The following is a 19501-nucleotide window of genomic DNA, read 5'->3' as shown; positions in this document are numbered from 1 at the left end:
ACACCTTCATTCCTCATGTGCAAGGGGAAGGGGTGTGTGGTCCTGAAGGATGTCCAGGACTGACGCATGGATTTCATCCTTAAGCATCTATTTGCTTTGGCTGCAGCTGATGTTAAAGCAGCAACAGCCTCCTCCTTCATGGCCCGGTTGTGTCATTCCAAGCTGCATCAAGATCCCGATTCTGGTGCTTCATGATTTGGATTTCTCATCTCTGGAGTGGATTACATGACTGATGCCTTGTACGACATCTTGGAAGTTTTTGCCAAGCAAGGAACCTATTGTTTCGGGAGTCTGCTCCTGTTTGACTAGGGTCTGGATGACCTTGTGGCCAGTGTTTAGGATTGTAGACCCAAGGCATTGCCTGGAATAGGTCCTGCCCTGCTAGGAGTTACGGGTGTTCTAATTTTCATCCCTTTCCGGTGTTTTCATCCTTACTCAAGCCTTCCACAGGTCAGTAGTCTTCATCTACCAGACCACGCTTCAATGGGCCCCGGCATCAGCAGTCCATGGCAAATTGGCTGGTGGCTTCTGCTCAGAAACAGTTCTGATGCCAGGCCGATGTCTCCTCCTCCGCATGTTGGGGGGTGGTTGTCAGCCTTTCTGGTGGAATTGGAGGCCATTATCTCTGACTGCTGGGTTCTAGAGGTTCTCAAAGATGGCTGCAAATTGGAGTTTCTCTGTCCTCCGACTGGGTATTTTCTGGATTCACCTGCATGTCGCCCTGAGAAGATGGTTCGGGTGCAGGCTACAGCACGCAGAATTTTTGGACCTTGCAGCAGTTGCCCTGTGCAAGAGCGAGACTTAGGCTCTGGGAGATACTCGATATACTTCATTGTTCCAAAGGCAGGATCCGACGATTGGAGACCAATTCTGGACCTCAAGGCAGTCAATGCAGCTCTGAAGGTTCCTCGATTCTGCATGGAGAAGGTGCGTGCAATGATTGCGTCGGTGGTGCCAGGGGTGTTTCTAGCCTCCCTGGATTTGACAGAGGCATATCTCCTCATTCACATTTATTTAAAAAATTTCTATACTTTTTATAACTAAACAGTTCACAAAGTTACATACACAATTTAAAAACAGAAACATCATGAGATACAAATAATCCTAAGAAATCATGTTAAAACATTATTAGAAACTAAAACAATAACAAGAATAATCGTGAACAATTCTTCAGCTTTGCCAAAAACGGCAATTATTAACTAGAAGAAAACATCTACAAATAGCTGTGTCTTGAATAATTTCCTGAACATACCCTTTACACGGCAGTGTCATATTTGGCCCATAAGGGAGTTCCATTTTTTAACTCCTGCACAGAAGAAAATCATTTTGAGACTCTCAACAAGCCTTGGGTTTACATTCATCTTCAGTTAAGCTGAATTTTCAGAACGTAATGATCTGTTTGGTGTATAACTGGACATATTAGTTTTGAACAATTCTGGGATGTTTCCATATAAGAATTGATGGTAGATCATTACTGGGATCCCTCCTGCCTGTAATGTAGTGGGGGTGGGGATAGAGGATCAGCTGGACCAGGAGGGCTTGGGCTCCCTCCTGGCCCGAACGAGACGGGGGGGGGGGTACGATCGGTGGGGCAAGAGGGCTTGGGCTTGCCCTGATGAATTCGGTGAGTCTGGGGGGCAAGAGGGCTTGGGCTTGCTCTTGCCCCGATATGTCGGGGGTGCCGCGGTTGGCTGGGGCAAGAGGGCATGAGCTCCCTCTTGCCCCGATGGAGTCGGGGCGTCGGGGGGGCAAGAGGGCTTGAGCTCCCTCTTGCCCCGATGTTGTCGGGAGAAGGGGGGTCGCGGTTTAACTTGGCAGGAGGGCTTGGGCACCCTCCTGCCTGGATCGTTGTGGGGGGGGGGATTCTGTAACCGGTGTTGTTTTTGACAGACACCGGTTACAGAATCCAGCTTTCAGGCGAAGGACTGGCTCCTCCTTCGCCTAAAAGCCCTTCTTGTTGGACGTTTGTGGCCTAAGCGTGTTTTTGTTTCATTATGGCTAAAAAGTGTAGACGTGCTGTGGGAGTACTTTTAGACGTAGTGGAGATTTGGCGTTTAGGCAGAGAAAGGCCATAATCAAAACATGGACGTTTGTTTTGGTTATGGACACTTTCCCTGCTTCTGGTTTGAACGTTTAGGGACTTAGGCCAAAAGGGGACTTAGACGCTTTTTTTGATTTTGCCCCTCCACGATTTTAAAGTGTTTGAGGTGCATGCAATTAAAGACAGAGCTTGACGGGATGGGGCATGGATAGGGACAGAACTCACAGGGACGGGATGGGAATGGAGTTAGATCCTGCGGGAACGAGGACAAATTTGTGCTGTGTCATTCTCTACAATTGTTTGTAAAATATAATCCAGAGTAAATCTTTCTTTTTTTTTTTCTACTTTATTTAAATTTTTTAGATAAGTACAATTGTGCTTAACAGGCAACATTACGATATTAGTACATCCAATATTTCTATTAATAAACAAAATAAATCAAAAAGGCAATACAAAAATAAATCCAATTTCCTATTGGATCAATATAATATAACAAAAAGGAAAACCCATATTTAATTTAAACATAGTCCTCAATCATAGAGAGGGGAGGAGACAAAGAGAGAAAATCTTCCAGGAAAGATCACATATTGTAAATTGAAAAGGAAATTAAGTGTAAAACCGATGGCACAAATAATAGACTTGAGTTATACCGAAAATCACTATGGTGCAAACAAAACTCCTTTTCCTTCTAAAAAGAAATGTAATTGGTCTGAATCATAAAAAATATATCTATTGTTTTGATGTACAACAAAGCATTTACAAGGAAATCTTAACTGAAAAGAGGCTCCTAATGATACAACTTTTTCCCGGTATGTAAGGAATTCTTTCCTTCTTAACTGAGTCCATTTTGAAACATCCGGGTATATATATATTCTTTCTCCCAAAAAAGTAACTTGTTTTAGACCATAATACAATCTCAAAATCATTTCTTTATCCTGATGGAATACAAAAGATGCTATTAATGGAGCTCGTCCAGACAATTCAAGATTTGATGATTCTAAAAAGGTTGATAGATCTTGTTCAGTAGTTGCCTCAGTCTCTTTTATTGTCCTTTTTAGATAATAAATCTTCTGCAAAGGTGGCAGAGTAAATCTTTCAAAGAAAATTAGGAGAAGGAGATGAAATGATTTCAATCTTATTATACAGACCAATAAAAAGTGGCAAGAGACTTGTAAAGCAATGAAGTTTTGCACAGACAGCTACAGATTGTCAATGGAATCCTGCCTCTTTTCAGCAGTCAACATTTTAAGTAACTGAAAAGTCAATATGTCAATTAATTAAATCATAATTGGTGCCATATAAAGATACACTTAAACATACAGAAAAGAAAGAAATTAACTTCTACAGAAGAATTGATTTGTGCTTAATTTAATTGGTTTGTGAAATATTATGCTCAGCAAGATATACTGTGTGCCAACAAACTGCCACTTGTTGCTGGAAGATGTGGTCCAGGTGATTTCCATAGCTGGGCTTAGAAAGAGTTTAGAAAAATCCAGAAATCTTTATTAACCAAATATATTTGCAAAAATCACTACTTGCCTCTCAGTGTGAGCCACAAGGCATGGGTCAACTCCTTCAGAACCTGACCTGTACTTGTGAATTGGATTAGCCTTGGTCAAAGACAGGATGCTGGACTTTACAGCATATCTTATATTTTTATGCTCCTATGGAAAGACAAAAGAGCTGATACACTAAACTGTACTTAGCATGAAGGGTTGTGTAGGTAATATTTTAAAATTAACACATTTGATAAAACTTTGCATATAGTGCTTATTTGCAAAAAATAAAAATAAAAAATTCCTCACCAATATTGCCACTATAAATAGCACTGGATACCCCTGGCTCAACTAAATTTCTTGACAGTTTATTTCATTAGGAAAAAGGAGGGAGGAGTGGGAGTGTACAACAAGTGTTGCCCAGTGGTGACATCTCCTGGCCATATGTATTATGCACAAGTATCATGTTCCAGAGGAAGCCAAGGACAATCATTAGAATCGATGGACTAGGTGGGGGGGATGTGAAACAGGAGAAGAATCCCAGGCAACTCTCAATGAAGAGTCATGTAGCCTTGTCTAGAGCAAGGGTTCTCAACTTGCTTTTAAATTAAAATTAAATACTGAAAAAACTAAATTTTTTCTAGCAACTCCCAATGAAAGGATAAAAGAAGACTCGATTCAAGTGAGCGGACGAGAATCTAGAATTGAACAATCCATAAAAATACTAGGTGTAACTCTTGACAAACAACTGACCCTGGAAAAACACATAGATTTATTGTTTAAGAAATGTATTTCAGTTTTATGGAAGCTTCACACCATTAAGAAATTTTTTGACGAACCTTCTTTTCGTCTACTGCAGTGGTCTCAAACTCGTGGCCTGGGGGCCACATGCGGCCCACCAGGTACTATTTTGAGGCTCTCAGTATGTTTATCATAATCACAAAAGTAAAATAAACAGTTTCTTGATTATATGTCTCTTTAGCTATAAATTACAATATTATCATTAAGACTTAGCTAAAAGGAAAGATTTATAAACTATAAAGAGTTTTACCTCATGCAAAATTGTCATTTCTTTCATAAGACATTAACTATTTTTTTCTGAGGCCCTCCAAGTACCTCCAAATCCAAAATGTGGCCCTGCAAAGGGTTTGAGTTTGAGACCACTGGTCTACTGGTACAAACATCCATTCTGAGTATTTTGGATTATTGTAATATTATATATTTAGGGGCTTATAAAAGAATACTCAAAAAATTAAGACTAATCCAGAACACCGCAGTTCGCCTTATCTTTGGTCTAAAAAAATGGGAGCACATTACCCCTTACTATCAAAAACTTCACTGGTTGTCAGTGGAGTCTAGAGTTCTATTCAAGTTTTCCTGCATTAGTTACAAAGCCGTTTTTGGGATGCTACCTGATTACCTTGCCTCTCAGTTTTCCCTGAATTGTTCTAATAAGAGTACTTGTAGAATAAACCTATTTAATTACCCTTCTTTTAAATCATGTCAATACAAGAAGTTCTTTGCCACAATTTTATCATTCCAGGCCGCCAAACTGAATACATGGCTTGGAAAATTAATACTTGAGGCCACTAAAAACACACTTATTTAACATGTTCTCTTCTTAGTCATATTACTGCCTAATCTATCATGAATTCTTAACAGTTTTTACATCTTAATTGTGCTATTGTCTTAACTTTTATTGATTTTCCTGAAAGAACCCTAACTTCACTTTCTCTTAACAACGCAAAAATTGACAAAGGATCTACTCTTTACTACCCTAGTAATGACAATTTTGCTACCATTGTAACCCCCTTTTATAAATCTTTTGTAAGCCGCCTTAATCTTAACAACCCAAGAAATGTCAAAAGATCTACTCTTTACTACTCTAGTAAACCAATTGTTCTCCCATTGTAACCCCCGTTTATAAATCTTTTGTAAGCTGCCTTGAACCGCAAGGTAATGGCGGAATAGAAATCCCTAATGTAATGTAATGTAATTTTATCAGATATCAGATGTATCCTTTTATTGACTGTTTTTATTTTGTACTTAGATATTGACTGTTTATTTTGTATTTTAGATATTGAATATATGTATTTTTTGTTGTGAACCACTTCGAACTTCTGGTATAGCGGTTTAACTCAGTCATTGGGACTCACCAAGCCAGTCAGATTTTCACAAAGCATGAGATAAACTTACATACAATGGAAGTAGCCCATGCAAATTTATCTCATGCATATTCATTGTAGGTATCTTGAAACCTGCCTAGTTAGGTGTGTCCCAAGGACTGGGTTGGGAGTCCCTGTCAACAATATGGTTCTGAGTAAGATGGAAACCCAAAAATAGATACTGCCAGGTCAGCCAAACAAAAAAATCTAGCTATTAATTTCCTTCAGTCTCAAATTAGTGACAGCAGTGAGAAACACAATGGCAGTATTGTTATTCATACCAAAGCAACTTTCTACTTCACCTAAAACATAATCACAAAAATATATGGGGAATACTACTTTTCATATATCCCAGACCCATATGTTCACAAAAAGATTTTTGAAAATATATCATAAACTGTACATATAAAACCAGTTCTAGAAATGGTGCCCAAATTTGGGAAAAATTTGAGAACATTTAGCACTTAGGCCCAGATTCCGTAACCAGTACCATTGTCGACGGCCGTCTTAAAAGCAGCTGCTTATCATGTATCAATCAAGCAATGGTGCCAAGTACAGAATCATGCCTCCAGCAAAGGTAAGCGCCGGAAATGTAGGCCAGGGTTTTCCATGCCTACATTTCCGGTGTCTACCTGTGATATGAATCTTTAGGCTGCCTAATACCACTTCCAGCATTAGCCATACCCACAGTGGGGTTAGGCGGCCTAAATTGCCTATGTAGATGTGATTCTAGCACGATTTGATAGGCGCCGGTAGGCGCCTTGAAACTCAGTTAAAAACATTGATTAAACAGTTTTTTCTTTATCGTCCCTCTAGACCGGCACAGAAATGGATGGGTTTATGCTCCTCTGCCAGCAGGTGGAGACTGAGACACTAACCTTTTACATCAGTACAAGTGGGCTTTGTAGTCCCTCTTACAATCAGTCTTTTCTCAGTTTCCAGCAGGTAGAGTGGTCTGTTTGTGCAGTGCTGAGGTTTGTTAAGGGCTGTTGGATCTGGTTAGTGAATCTTTGTCTTTCTGGACTGAGCTTACGGGACCCTCTCGGGGGTACTACCGACCTCGGAGGTGTCACACTTAGAAGGGTCCAGTCTCTCCCCCCATTTCACCCACCTCCCCAAGTTTTTCTGTGATTTTATGTGATGATCTTAAAGGTGGCCAAACAGGTTGAAAAGGTGATGGTGAAAGCTGCAAGGATGCTAGATTGCACGGGGAGAGGTATGGCCAGTAGGAAAAAGGAGGTATTGATGCCTCTGTATAAGACTCTGGTGAGACCTCATTTAGAATATTGTGTACAATTCTGGAAGCCACACCTTCAAAAAGATATATAAAGGATGGAGTCGGTCCAGAGGAAGGCTACTAAAATGGTATGTGGTCTTTGTGATATGGCGTATGGGGACAGACTTAAAGATCTCTATCTGTATACTTTGGAAGAAAGGCGGGAGAGGGGATATATGATGGTCATTTAAATACCTACATAATATAAATGTGCATGAGTCGAGTCTCTCATTTGAAAGGAAACTCTGCAATGAGAAGGCATAGGATGAAGTTAAGAGGTGATAGGCTCTGGAGTAATCTGAGGAAATACTTTTTTATGGAGAGGGTGGTAAATATGTGGAACAGTCACCCGAAAGAGGTGGTGGAAACAGAGACTGTGTCTGAATTCAAGAGGGCCTGAGATAGGCACGTGGGATCTCTTGGAGAGAGAAAGAGATAATGGTTACTGTGGTTGGGCAGACTAGATGGGCCATTTGGCCTTTATCTGCCATCATGTTTCTATAGGAGCCTCAACTGTACGCTTGGCCATCGATACCTACTACGACTACAGTTTAGAGTGCCTGTGGTGTCTGCTTTTTCTCGATACAGCTGGGTAGCTGAGAGAAGGAATAAAAAGAAAAAATTGCAAGACACAAGGAATAAAAGGAGCCTTAAAAAGAAAAAGTAGGCCCGAGGCTGCCATTTTTATATGGTGGTGTTGTGTGTGGAATTTTGGCACATTCATTATGAGCACTTCAAAAAAGCGTGATTTCTGTGGGCGCCAAATGGTGGATGTGGCTGGCGCGTGCACAAAATGTTCCGGTCGCCCCATGGGAGACCCGGCATTGGGTGTCAGCATTCCAGGTTCTCCTTCGTGCGTGCATTGCTTGTTGGTCAGGGGTGAACTCTATACTTCTCCTGCTGCCCATGCTGGGATTTCCTCGGCTGTCAGTTATCAATCGGATTCGGTGCCGCGTTTGTTTTCTGGTGACAGTTTATCGATGGCCCTTCCCTCAGTTTTGGTGGGAAGTGCGTCTAATTTGCCCACGACCTCAGGCGACCTTCCCTCCTGTTTTCGAAAAGCAGAAAACATCTTACATGTGTCTTCTGCTGTTAACATGTCTGCTTGACGTGATGTTGGCCATGTGCAAGACTTATTTACAGGTGGCTGGGTGGTCCTGTTTCAGTGATGGGGGTCACAGGTCATCTGGGGGTTGGTTCCTTCAATGACTGCCCCAATTCTGTCTCCTTTCTCAGCAGCCTCTGTCCAGCCCCCTCAGCCATTGTTCAAGCGGCATCTTGGGATGAGGATTCTTTTATGGCTGATCAGTTTTCTCCAGATAAGGACTTGGATCTTGGGGAGAACCTTTCAGATCCATCTGGGGTGGGCCTGAATTTTTGGATGGAGAGTTTTTAGAGGCGCTGGTTGGCGAAGACACACCTGTTCTGCGCATATTTCACCGGGATGAGTTGCAGCAGCTTATTCTTCAAGTGCCTTCGATTTTACACTTTGAAGAGGAAGCTAAGGACCCTCCTCTTGAGGTGGACCCTCTCCTGAGAAGGTTCCGGTCAGCATTCCACTCTTTCCCTATGCATCAGGATATTCAGGATAAAGTGCATGCTCAGTGGAAAGTACCAGATGCACCTTTTCATATGGCGCGGTCCATGGCAAGACTCTACCCCATCCCTGATGGTGATAGAGGTACCTTTAAGTCTTCTGTGGTTGATGCGGTGGTCTCAAATATCATGTGCAGACATACCGTGCCAGTTGAAGGTAGTTCGGCCCTAAGAGACCCTCAGGACACCATAAAATAGAGGCTTTGCTCAAACAAAGTTTTGATGTAGCTTCCCTGGCTGTCCAGGTAGCGATTTGTGGCGGTCTGGCTACATGTCAACCAAACTTCCTCTATATGTACTGAACAGACCACTCCAATCCCAGGAAGAAACATGCCGCCAGACACCCCTAGACTGTGCCCTTCAACTACAGAAAGCCAGACGATGATCCTATTCCCATTTCTAACCAAAAAACTGGAATCAGCTACCCCCACAGATCAGATCGCTTGAAGGCTCCTGAACTTTAGGAAAACAATAAAAACATACCTCTTCACCTAATCCCTTGCCTACTACCATATATTGGAATTTGACCCTCTGTATATGGCATATTAGGATATACATACTGTATCGTAAACATGACAAATTGCAACCCATCTTGATTGTATATATTATGTATGTTTAATCTGAAACCCATTCTGAGCTCATTAGGGAGGAAGGGATAGAAAACAAAATAAATATATGGGATGACTCTGATTTGTATTAGAAAACCACAGGATCAAGTTATTATAGGGAAGTAGAAAGGAAGAAAGATAAATATTAGTTTAGAGTAGAAAGCCTTATAAGTAAGTAGGAGGATTTTGAAGTAGATCCTACTATTAATGGGCAGCCGTTAATAATGTGTTAATGTTATTGAAGGATAGTGCATGCTATCAATTAATTGAACTATTGATAACATCAGAACAAAATGAAATCTCAACCTTTTTTCTGTCATTTCAGGTCAAAAATGCTCATGGAGAATAGTGATAGTTTGATCTTTTAGTAAACACTGGGTTTGGATGAAAGTCAAAAGACTTCCTGTTGCTGTAGAAAACAAGTGTTAGAAACTGGCCATTCTGTAGACGCTTATTATACACCTCAGTGTCTTTGACACTACTTCATTCTGTTAATTCCATGTATATCGTATACAGTGCATTTCCTTAAATGAAAAGTGAAATGTGATTACTAGGAGAAAGCTTGTATGTAGCTTTGTCACACTCCAGATGTGGATCTGGGCTTTAGTGTGTCTCTCCTCTGAGTTGATGACCTTATCTGGCAGTGCCTAGCTAATGAATCAACATGTAGAAAAATGTACACTCGCAGCTGAAACAGATAGAATGGCAATTACGCAAATGTAATTTAGGAAAAAATAGAAATGTAACATAATCAGAATTCAATTACTGAAGGGCTTCCATTGTGTTTGTTCTTAAATTGCTGTTTTCTTGGAACCCAGCTATTTTTACATTTCTTTTACCTTCTGTTGCTTGTTTAAGTGCCAACCTTATTCCCTAAGGTGTTCAGTGACTAATGCTTTTGGTTACAAGCCAGAAAATGTTATAAATGTCTATTTCTAGACAAGAATTCTGCAAGTCTTAATTAAAATTTAGTGTTAAACTGAAGTTTGTTTTTAGAACTTGTGTGCTGAGCATTTAATTGCAGAAAACCAGGTAATAGATACAAACTAGTATAAAACACAGACTAGAACAGTGAATACAGATTGTTGGTCCTTCCGTATACAAGCACAATGGTCCCAGTTGATCGCTGGTGGTCCTTATGTGCTTTTTCTTTGCTTTTATTAAATTCCATTTTAATTTTTGTTTCCACCAGGAAGCCATTCCCTGCGTCCACTGGATGCAGATTAATTATCGCATGTATTTCTTCTTGAATTTAAAATATATTTTATGAAAAGGTTTCCTAGTTTAATAAGACAGCTGATCAATTTTTTATGTATATATTTTTCCTTGTAGGCCACATGAAAATAAAACCTATATGGCTGTAGGAAGTATGAAGATGTTAATGCTAAATATTTCACTTTTTAATGGGGGCGATGATGCTTATCAAAGTGAACTCCATATTCTACTTCCCAGAGGTCTTTACTTCATCAAAGTTCTAGAACAAGTAAGAAATTTGTTACAGTCTTATCCAGGAGAATTACAATAGTGATACATTAATTCTGAAAGCTATAATATTTTTGTAACAGCCTTATTGACATTAATATGGTATAACTACTTATTGATATTAATATGGTGTAACACACTTATAGCATATTAATGTCAATAATACGTTAGATAGATTGTGAGCCCACCAGAACAGATAGGGAAAATGTGTGAGTACCTGACAGTAAACCACTTAAAAAACCTTGTTAGGCGATATTTAAATACCTAATAAATTCTTTTTGGTGGGAAACACTTTGTTTGTATTATTGGTATAAAAGAATGAATTCAGAACAAGTGGGAAATAATAAAAGGTTTAAAGACATATGGGGTCCATTGGAGGCTTTTGTTAAACAAAAGATTGATTGACTTGATTAAACCCTTAATTCCTAGATGATTTCTACACACATCCATATAGGGAGGAAGGAAGGGAAGGGGGGTATAGGGTAATTTGTCTTAATAATTGTTTGATTATAAGTGATGTAATATGTTATATCTGATTGTATATTTGTTTGCACTTTGTATAAGTTTTGAAAATTAATAAAGATTTACAAAAAAAAAACCAAAACAACCCCTAATAAAATAAACAACAACAAAATAAAAGCTAATGCAATAGATAAAATAATGTACAAACTTACTCATTTTTCAGAGCAGGATCCAGGGTTTCAACCCTCTCAAGAACAACCTAAAGTTTCCAGAACCCAGGACTTTTGATAGTCCTCATCCTTTAGGACTGAAGTACCTCAGATTCTTCCAGCTAATAGTAAATGCTATGTCGATTTTTCCAGCTAATAGTAAATGCTATGTCAATACACTAACATAGAAACATGATAGAAACATAGAAGCATAATGGCAGATAAAGGCCAAATGGCCCATCTAGTATACCTATTCACATCATCCACTGTCTCCTCCTCTCTCTAAGGGATCCCATGTGCCTGTCTCACTTTCTTGAATTCAGACATAGTCTTTGTCTCCACCACCTGTACCGGGAGACTATTCCATGCATCTGCCACCCTTTCTGTAAAAAAAAGTATTTGCTTAGATTACTCCTGAGCATATCACCTCTTAACTTCATCCTATGCCTTCTCATTCTGGAGCTTCCATTTAAATGAAAAATTATTTGCCTCATGCACATTTAAGCACCTCTATCATATCTCCCCTCTCCCACCTTTTCTCCCAAGTATACATATTGAGATCTTTAAGTCTGTCCCCATATGCCTTACAATAAAGATCACCAACCATTTTGGAAGGTGTGGTCTCCAGAATTGTACACAATATTCTAAATCAGGTCTCACCAGAGTCTTATGCAGGGGCATCAAAACCTCCTTTTTCATACTGGCCATACCTCTCTCTTTGACCCTAGCATCCTTCTAGCTTTTACTGTTGCCATTTCAACATGTTTGGCCACCTTTAGATCATCACATACTATCACCCACAAGTCCTACTCCTCTTTCATGCACAAAAGTTCTTCACCCCTAAACTGTACTGTTCCCACAAGTTGTTGCAGCCCAAATGCATGACCTTGAATTTGTTAACTGCCAAATTTCAGACCATTCTTCAAGCTTCGCTAGGTCCTTCCTCATATTATTCATGCCATCAGGTTTGTCTATTCCAGGGGTGCCCACACTTTATGGGCTTGCGAGCTACTTTTATAATGACTAAGTCAAAATGATCTACCAACAATAAAATTTTTAAAAAACACAAAGCACACTGAAAGGCAGAGAAAATGTTAATTATTCATATTCCGGGTTTTTTCAAAGAGGTCACGGCAGATGACTCTATTCAATGTCACCTCAGTAACAAAATACAAAAATAGACAAATACACCCCCTCTCTTTTTACTAAACCACAATAGTAGGTTTTAGCACAGGGAGTTATGAATGCCTCGTGCTGCTCTCAATGTTCATAGGCTCCCTGCGCTAAAAAACGCTATTGCGGTTTAGTAAAAGGGAGCCATAGTGCAAAATATAGACAGCAGATATAAATTCTCAAATCCGACACATTTTGATCACTAAATTGAAAATAAAATCATTTTTCCTACCTTTGCTGTTTGGTGATTTCATGAGTCTCTGGTTGCACTTTCTTCTTCTGACTGTGCATCCAATCTTTCTTCCTTTCTTTCAGCCTCCTGTATGTTTCCTCTCCTCCAGACCTCATTCTCTCCCCCAACTTTTTCTTTCTGTCTCCCTGTTCCCCCTTCTTTCTGTCTGCCCCCTTTTTCTTTCTCCATGCCCTCCACCAAGCCACTCGGTTTGCTGCCACCGCCATCGGGGAACAGCCCCCAAGCCACCGCCGTCACAAGCTTTCCCTGCAGAAGCGTTGCGCTGACCAGCATTCCGCTCCCTGACGTCAATTCTGACGTAGGAGAGGAAGTTCCGGGCCAACAAGGCATTTCTCCTCATTCCATCCAGCCTGAGCCCCATCTCTCCTTGATCCAGCATTTCCCTTCTGTGTCTGTCAGAATTACCATTCCACCTATTTTCCAGCATCACCCTTCTTTGTGTCCATCTCACCTATATCCCTATCTCACCACTTTTTCAGAATCTTCATTTGTCTCTGTCCTTGTCTTTACCCCATGTTCACCATTTGCCCTTTCAATGTCTTTATATCCCCCCCCACACTTTTTCAGCATTACTTCTATGTCTCTATTTCACCTCCTCTTCATGTCCCCTCTGTATCTCTATCCTTATTCAGTAGGTCCTGCTTACTCTTTCTCTTCTTTGTGTCACTATCTCCATTTTCAGCTTTCCTCCCTTTTTCTTTGTTAATGCACCCTGTAGCCAGAATTTTTCCACCCTCCCTCCACTCCGGCCCAGCCCAGTATGAAATATTTACTTTTGTTTCCCTCCCCTCTCTCTCTCTTTCTTTCTCTCTTCTGCTCCCTCACCCACGAGTCCTGCATTTGGCCCTCTCCCTTCTACCTGCACCTGGCAAAACCCCCCTGCTCCGCGGCTCTCTTAAGCAACTCATCAGCAGCGGTGATCAAGACAAGCTGCCGACATCGAGGCCTTCCCTCTACGAGTCCCGCCTTTGTGGAAAAAGGAAGTTGAAACAAGCGGGACTCGCAGAGGGTAGGCCCCGACGTCAGAAGCTTGTGTCGATCGCTGCTGCTGAGTTGCCGAAGAGAGCCACGGAGCAGGTAGAAGGTAGAGGGCTGCTGGAAGAGGTAGAAGTTCCAGAGTATGACACCGTCCCGGGCCAGGATGATTTCTTTTTCAGGCTGTTGCTACTGCCTCCGCCACGCCACCATGCCCCCCCCCCCCCTCGAAATGACAAAAACAGCCTAATGCCCGGCGTCGGCGTCTTTGACGTCAGGGAGAGGAAGGCTGATAGACCCGGTAGATCGGGACGGCAACACGAGTCTATCACAGAGCCCGGGATGGGCTCTGCGATCGACTCACGTTGCCTTCCTGAGCTACCGGTCAATCGCGATCGACGCGTTGGGCACCCCTGGTCTATTCTATTGCAGATTTTGGTATCATCTGCAAAGAGGTAAATCTTACCCGACAGCCCTTCAGCAATATTGCTTACAAAAATGTTAAAAGGAACAGGCCCATTGACCACTACCATCTGTCACCTTCCACTCAACCAGTTCCTGACACTTTATGTCTCTTTGGATAAAAAGTTGCTTAAGGCCAACTTTGATCTTGGGAAGTAAAGGTCTTTGAAGCAGTCTCACATTTCTTGAAGATCTATGGGGAGCACTCTAGAGCTAATGACAATAATGAAACAGCAAATCTGGCATGATGTGTAGACCAGTGGTTCCCAACCCTGTCCTGGAGGACCACCAGGCCAATCGGGTTTTCAGGATAGCCCTAATGAATATGCCTGGGAACAGATTTGCATGCCTGTCATTTCCATTATATGCAAATCTCTCTCATGCATATTTATTAGGGATAGCCTGAAAGCCTGATTGGTCTGGTGGTCCTCCAGGACAGGGTTGGGAACCACTGGTGTAGACTATTATCAAAAGAAATGAAGTGAAACACGGCTGATGGGAGAGGAAAAATTGGAGAACCTCTAATAGAGCTGGAGAGATGTGAAGTGGTCCTAATGACATGCATGTGAGATGCCATGCCAAAAAGAAACTAAAAGAGGGTCATTTTTCCTGGAATATATACTCCTCCTACAGGAAATAAAAACAGAGAAACATGAAGGCAGATAAAGGCCAAATGGCCCATCAAGTCTGCCTATCCACAACATCCACTATCTCGTCCTCTCCCTAAGAGATCCCACATGCCTGACCCATGCTTTCTTGAATTCAGACAAAGTCTTTGTCTCCACCACCTCTACCAGGAGACTATTCTTGCATCTACCACCCTTTCTGTAAAAAAGTATTTCCTTAGATTACTCCTGAGCTTGAAAGAGATTTGTCTCATGCGCATTTATGCCACATAGGTATTTAAATGTCTCTATCATATCTTCCCTCTCCTACCTGTTCTCCAAAGTATACATATTGATAGCTTTAAGTCTGTCCCCATATACCTTATTATGAAGGCCACCAACCATTTTAGTAGCCTTCCTCTGGACCAACTCCATCCTGTTTAAATCTTTTTGAAGGCACAGTCTCCAGAAATGTACACAATATTCTACATGAGGTCTTACCAGTCTCTTATGCAGGGGTATCAATACCTCCTTTTATCTACTGGCCATACCTTTCCCTATGCACTCTAGCATCCTTCTAACTTTCATCATCATCTTTACAACCTGTTTGGCCAACTGTAGATCATTATATACTATCACGCCCAATTCCTGCTATTCTTTTGTACACAAAGTTTACTTCATCCCCTAAACTGTACTGTTCCCTCAGGTTTTTGTAACACAAATGCATGATGTTGCCTTAAACTGGAAAAAAACCTCCCCCCCAAAAAAAAAAAAAAATCATTCTTTTACCCATATAAATGAGCTGTATTAAAGATGCCTTCCCTGTGTCTGAATAAAAAATACACTATGCATGAGCTGTTACCTATATATGCTGGAGGTGACTTGGAAGCGATGTTATGATAGGCATTGAAAGAATGTGGGAAGGGAAATTCTATAAAGAATGGCAAAATGTAGGCACCAATTGTGTGTACCAGTTTATAGAACAAGTGTTTTATGTGAATGAATGTCAAAAAAATAAGCATTTATGCTAGGCCTTAATCTATAAAACTGAAACACTAGTTGCATGGGGCCAGATTCTATAAATGATGCTGAAAATTCAGCATTCAATGATAGTCTATAAAGGGCAGTTAGGGATGAGCACTCTTTATAGAATAGCACTGAGCAGCAAATTTGGCACTCAACTTTGGGCAGCAAATTAGGTGCTCAGATTTGGGCATGAAACCTGGTGTAAATCCTGACATGCAAATTGGATTCAGATCCCTGTTATTCTGTAACACTGTGCATCTTTTGTGAATGCCCCTGACCCACTCTTGCTCCTCTCTTGGCCATACCCCAATTTAGGTGGCCATTATTACAAAATAACGCTTAGCCATATAAGCACCCAAATCGTAACTTGTGCCAATTAAGGGCTCCTTTTACAAAGGTGTGCTAGTGGTTTTAGTGTGTGCGCTAGCCGCTACCGCCTCCTTTTAAGCAGGCGTGAGCAAAAAACGCTAGCGTTCCTTCGTAAAAGAAGCCCTAAGTACTTGTTAGCTCCAATAATTAAATCATTGGAGCCCAATAACTAATTACATTGGGTACCGATATGGGATCTGTGTCCAAATTTGGGCAACCTTTATAGAATCTGACAGATGGTGTATAAAAGCGCATGGGCTATACTAGTTGGCAGAGTCATGGGTATGGCATGGGTGTTCTGCCAGCAGCATTTGCATTGGAAAGTGAAATTAAACGGGCTGGCTTGTATCTGCCATTGACCTAGTGTAAGCTGTTGTGCCAAAATATTGTCACGTCATAGCAGCTTTATAGTACTTTTCTATAATAGGTTAAGTGTACATTAATGTCATTATATAATTGGCACTATGCAAGCTTCTTTGTCATGCCTACATTTAGGCCCCCCTTTATAGAATTTCCCCATAGATTTTTGAATGTGCACTGTTTAGTTGGACCAAGTATCAGTACTTAGAAGAGGCACAATCTTGGGTAGGTACTTATTTTCTTATGCAGCTGAAAGTCAGTGCAAAGGTTCCAGGAAAAATAAGTGTGGGCATATCAATAACAGGTGTGAAATCAAATAACTTGTCATATATAACGAAAGATTAAATTCTTACCTTTGCTAATCTTCTTTTTTGCAAATCCACACTTTATTCCAGGACCAGTGGGTTATTTCCGTCTACCTGCCAGGACTTTGTAGGAAGCCTCAAACTCCTCCCCCTCTTACCTCATCACTGTCCCTGTAACCTCAGTCAGTCTTAAAGCAGCCAGGAACATCTGTAAAAGATAATAAGAGAGAGGGGAATGGGGAATCTCCCCGGCAAGTAAGTCAATTCGGCTCATATCAACAGCAACAATGAAAAACGAGAGAATAAGTTATGAAACATTAGAAACCTGAATGACAAAACAGTGCTATAGGGAGACACAGCCTGCACTGTCAGAAGGGGGCGCCTGAACCAGGGACCTCCCAAACTAAGTGCTAAATTCTCAATGCACTCTTATAAAGGCTGGTCAGAAAACAGAAATCCAGCTTACCAGTACTTTTAAAGGTAGACAATCAGCAAATCAGAAAGGTATAGGGTGGGCTCCTGGAATAAAGTGTGGATTTACAAGAAATAAGATTAGCAAAGGTAAGAACTTAATCTTTCGTTCTTGTATAATCCCGCTTTATTACGGGATCTTTGCGGGCAGGACCCACCAGAACAAAAAGGTAGTCAGAGAGGCGAAACACATTGGTGACCTCCAGATACCGCAACAAAATCCTGCACACACCCAAGGATCACAACACCCAATCCTGCTCCCTAAAGTCAAGTTTCAAGTTTTTATTAAAATTTTATTTAGTCGCTTATCCAATTTCTAAGCGAGTTTACAAGGTAAAATGTAAAAGGGAATACAAAAACAAAAACATGATAAAGATAAAAACAATGCCATTGACATTAACAGAGGAAATACAATTTAAAAGAAACATCATCTAATAAATGGCATATTGAAGGGGGACAAATGTGAGACAAAAGGAAATTGGGTTGGAGCTACAAATTAGATAGGAACAAAAGCCAAATAAGGAGAAAACAAAAGGAAAGGGAACATTGCTACTTGAAACTGAAACCCTATGGGATGAGGTAATAGCCCCCAGGAAGACCATCTTGATTATGAGATCCATAACAGATACCTGCTCCAGAGGTGGACAAGCCAAAGAGTGGAGAACCAGATTAAGATTTCAGGTCAGACAGGGAATGCGCAATGGAGACCTAAGTCGCAGAGCGCCCCATAGAAAATGAGCCACATCCGGATGAGCTGCAAATGAGCTCCTCAGAGAAGGAGGGCCCATACATGAAAGACTGGCAATCTGCACCCAGAGTGAAGCTACCGTTAGACCCTTCTTCAGGCTATCCTGTAGAAACTCCAGGACCCGAGGAATCGATGTAATAGATGGGTTCTCTTGTCTCAGGGTGCACCAGACCTGGTAACACCTCCAAGCCCTTGCATAGGCTGCGACTTTGGATTTCTTTTTGTGTGAAGCAATGTGGCATTCACAGCTGAAGAATAGCCCTAGCTAGTTAAGGCCGCACACTCAATATCCATGCTATAAGACCAAAGCGGTCCAGATCCTGCATCACAATCGGACCCTGTGTGATGAGACAAGAATGACAAGATAGCTAGAGTCCCCAATCCTGCTGGAGCCAAACCAAGTCGGCATACTACGGCCACCTTGGCCAATTGAGTGTAACCAGGAACACTGGACCACCTTGGGCTGCTATCTATCTCAACAGATGCTCTATCATGGGCCACGAAGGGAAGACAGAGGAGACTTTCCCGTGGCCAGGGCTGAACCAGAGAATTCAGGGCATTGCTGCCGGCCTCACGACAGCAGCTGAAGAATCATTCTGCTTTCCAGTTGACCATAGTTGCTGTGAGATCGAACATGGGATACCCCCACTGATATTTTATGCAATTGAACACTCTTTGAGACAGGGACCACTCTCCGGGATCCAGTGTCTGACAACTGAGAAAATCTGCTTGAATGTTGTCCACTCCTGCCACGTACACTGCTGACAGCGCCACAAGGAAAGACCTAAAATTACACAAAAAGCACAAGCAGAAAAGACAAGCTCCTATAGCTTGTAGCCTGGCTTGTAAGAAGAAAGACTGAGGTTACAGGGGCAGTGATAAGATATGAGGGGGAGGGGTTTAGAAAGTCTCTGAAGTTTGAGGCTTCCTACAAAGTCCTGGCAGGTAGATGGAAATAGCCCATTGGTCCAGGAATAAATTTAATTTAATTTAGTTTATTTTTTTATTCAGTTTTCTATATTGTTCTCCCAGGAGAGCTCAGAACGGTTTGCATGAATTCATTCAGGTACTTAAGCATTTTTCCCTGTCTGTCCCGGTGGGCTCACAATTTATCTAATATACCTGGGACAATGGGGGATTAAGTGACTTGCCCAAGGTCACAAGGAGCAGCATGGGTTTGAACCCACAATCTCAGGGTGCTGAGGCTGTAGCTTTAACCACCATTTATTTGTGCTCATACTGCTTCTGTTCATCAAACATATACCAAAGTACAAAATATCAAAGTGCAAAATAAATCATACAATTCAGATATATAAATATGTAGAAAACTTTGGCTGCAGCTTTATTCAAACAAACAAAAATAACAAAGTCAATTTAGTTTAAACTTTCCCCAGAGTGGCCGCATAACCCTTCCCTGTC

At 41.3% G+C, this 19501-nt stretch overlaps 1 protein-coding gene across 1 annotated transcript in view; it reads left to right on the top strand.

Annotated features, from left to right (window-relative positions):
• ITGA4 (integrin subunit alpha 4) overlaps positions 1 to 19501 on the top strand; it is a 207264-nt gene that overhangs the window by 136264 nt on the left and 51499 nt on the right. The window contains exon 18 of the mRNA XM_033943950.1: positions 10515 to 10665. Within this exon, the coding sequence (XP_033799841.1) occupies positions 10515 to 10665 (151 nt within the window). The remainder of the gene's footprint in view (positions 1 to 10514; positions 10666 to 19501) is intronic.

The sequence above is a fragment of the Geotrypetes seraphini genome, chromosome 5, assembly GCF_902459505.1.
Source record: "Geotrypetes seraphini chromosome 5, aGeoSer1.1, whole genome shotgun sequence".
In the NCBI taxonomy this organism is placed as follows: domain Eukaryota; kingdom Metazoa; phylum Chordata; class Amphibia; order Gymnophiona; family Dermophiidae; genus Geotrypetes; species Geotrypetes seraphini.
This window is presented reverse-complemented; position numbering and strand designations above follow the sequence as displayed.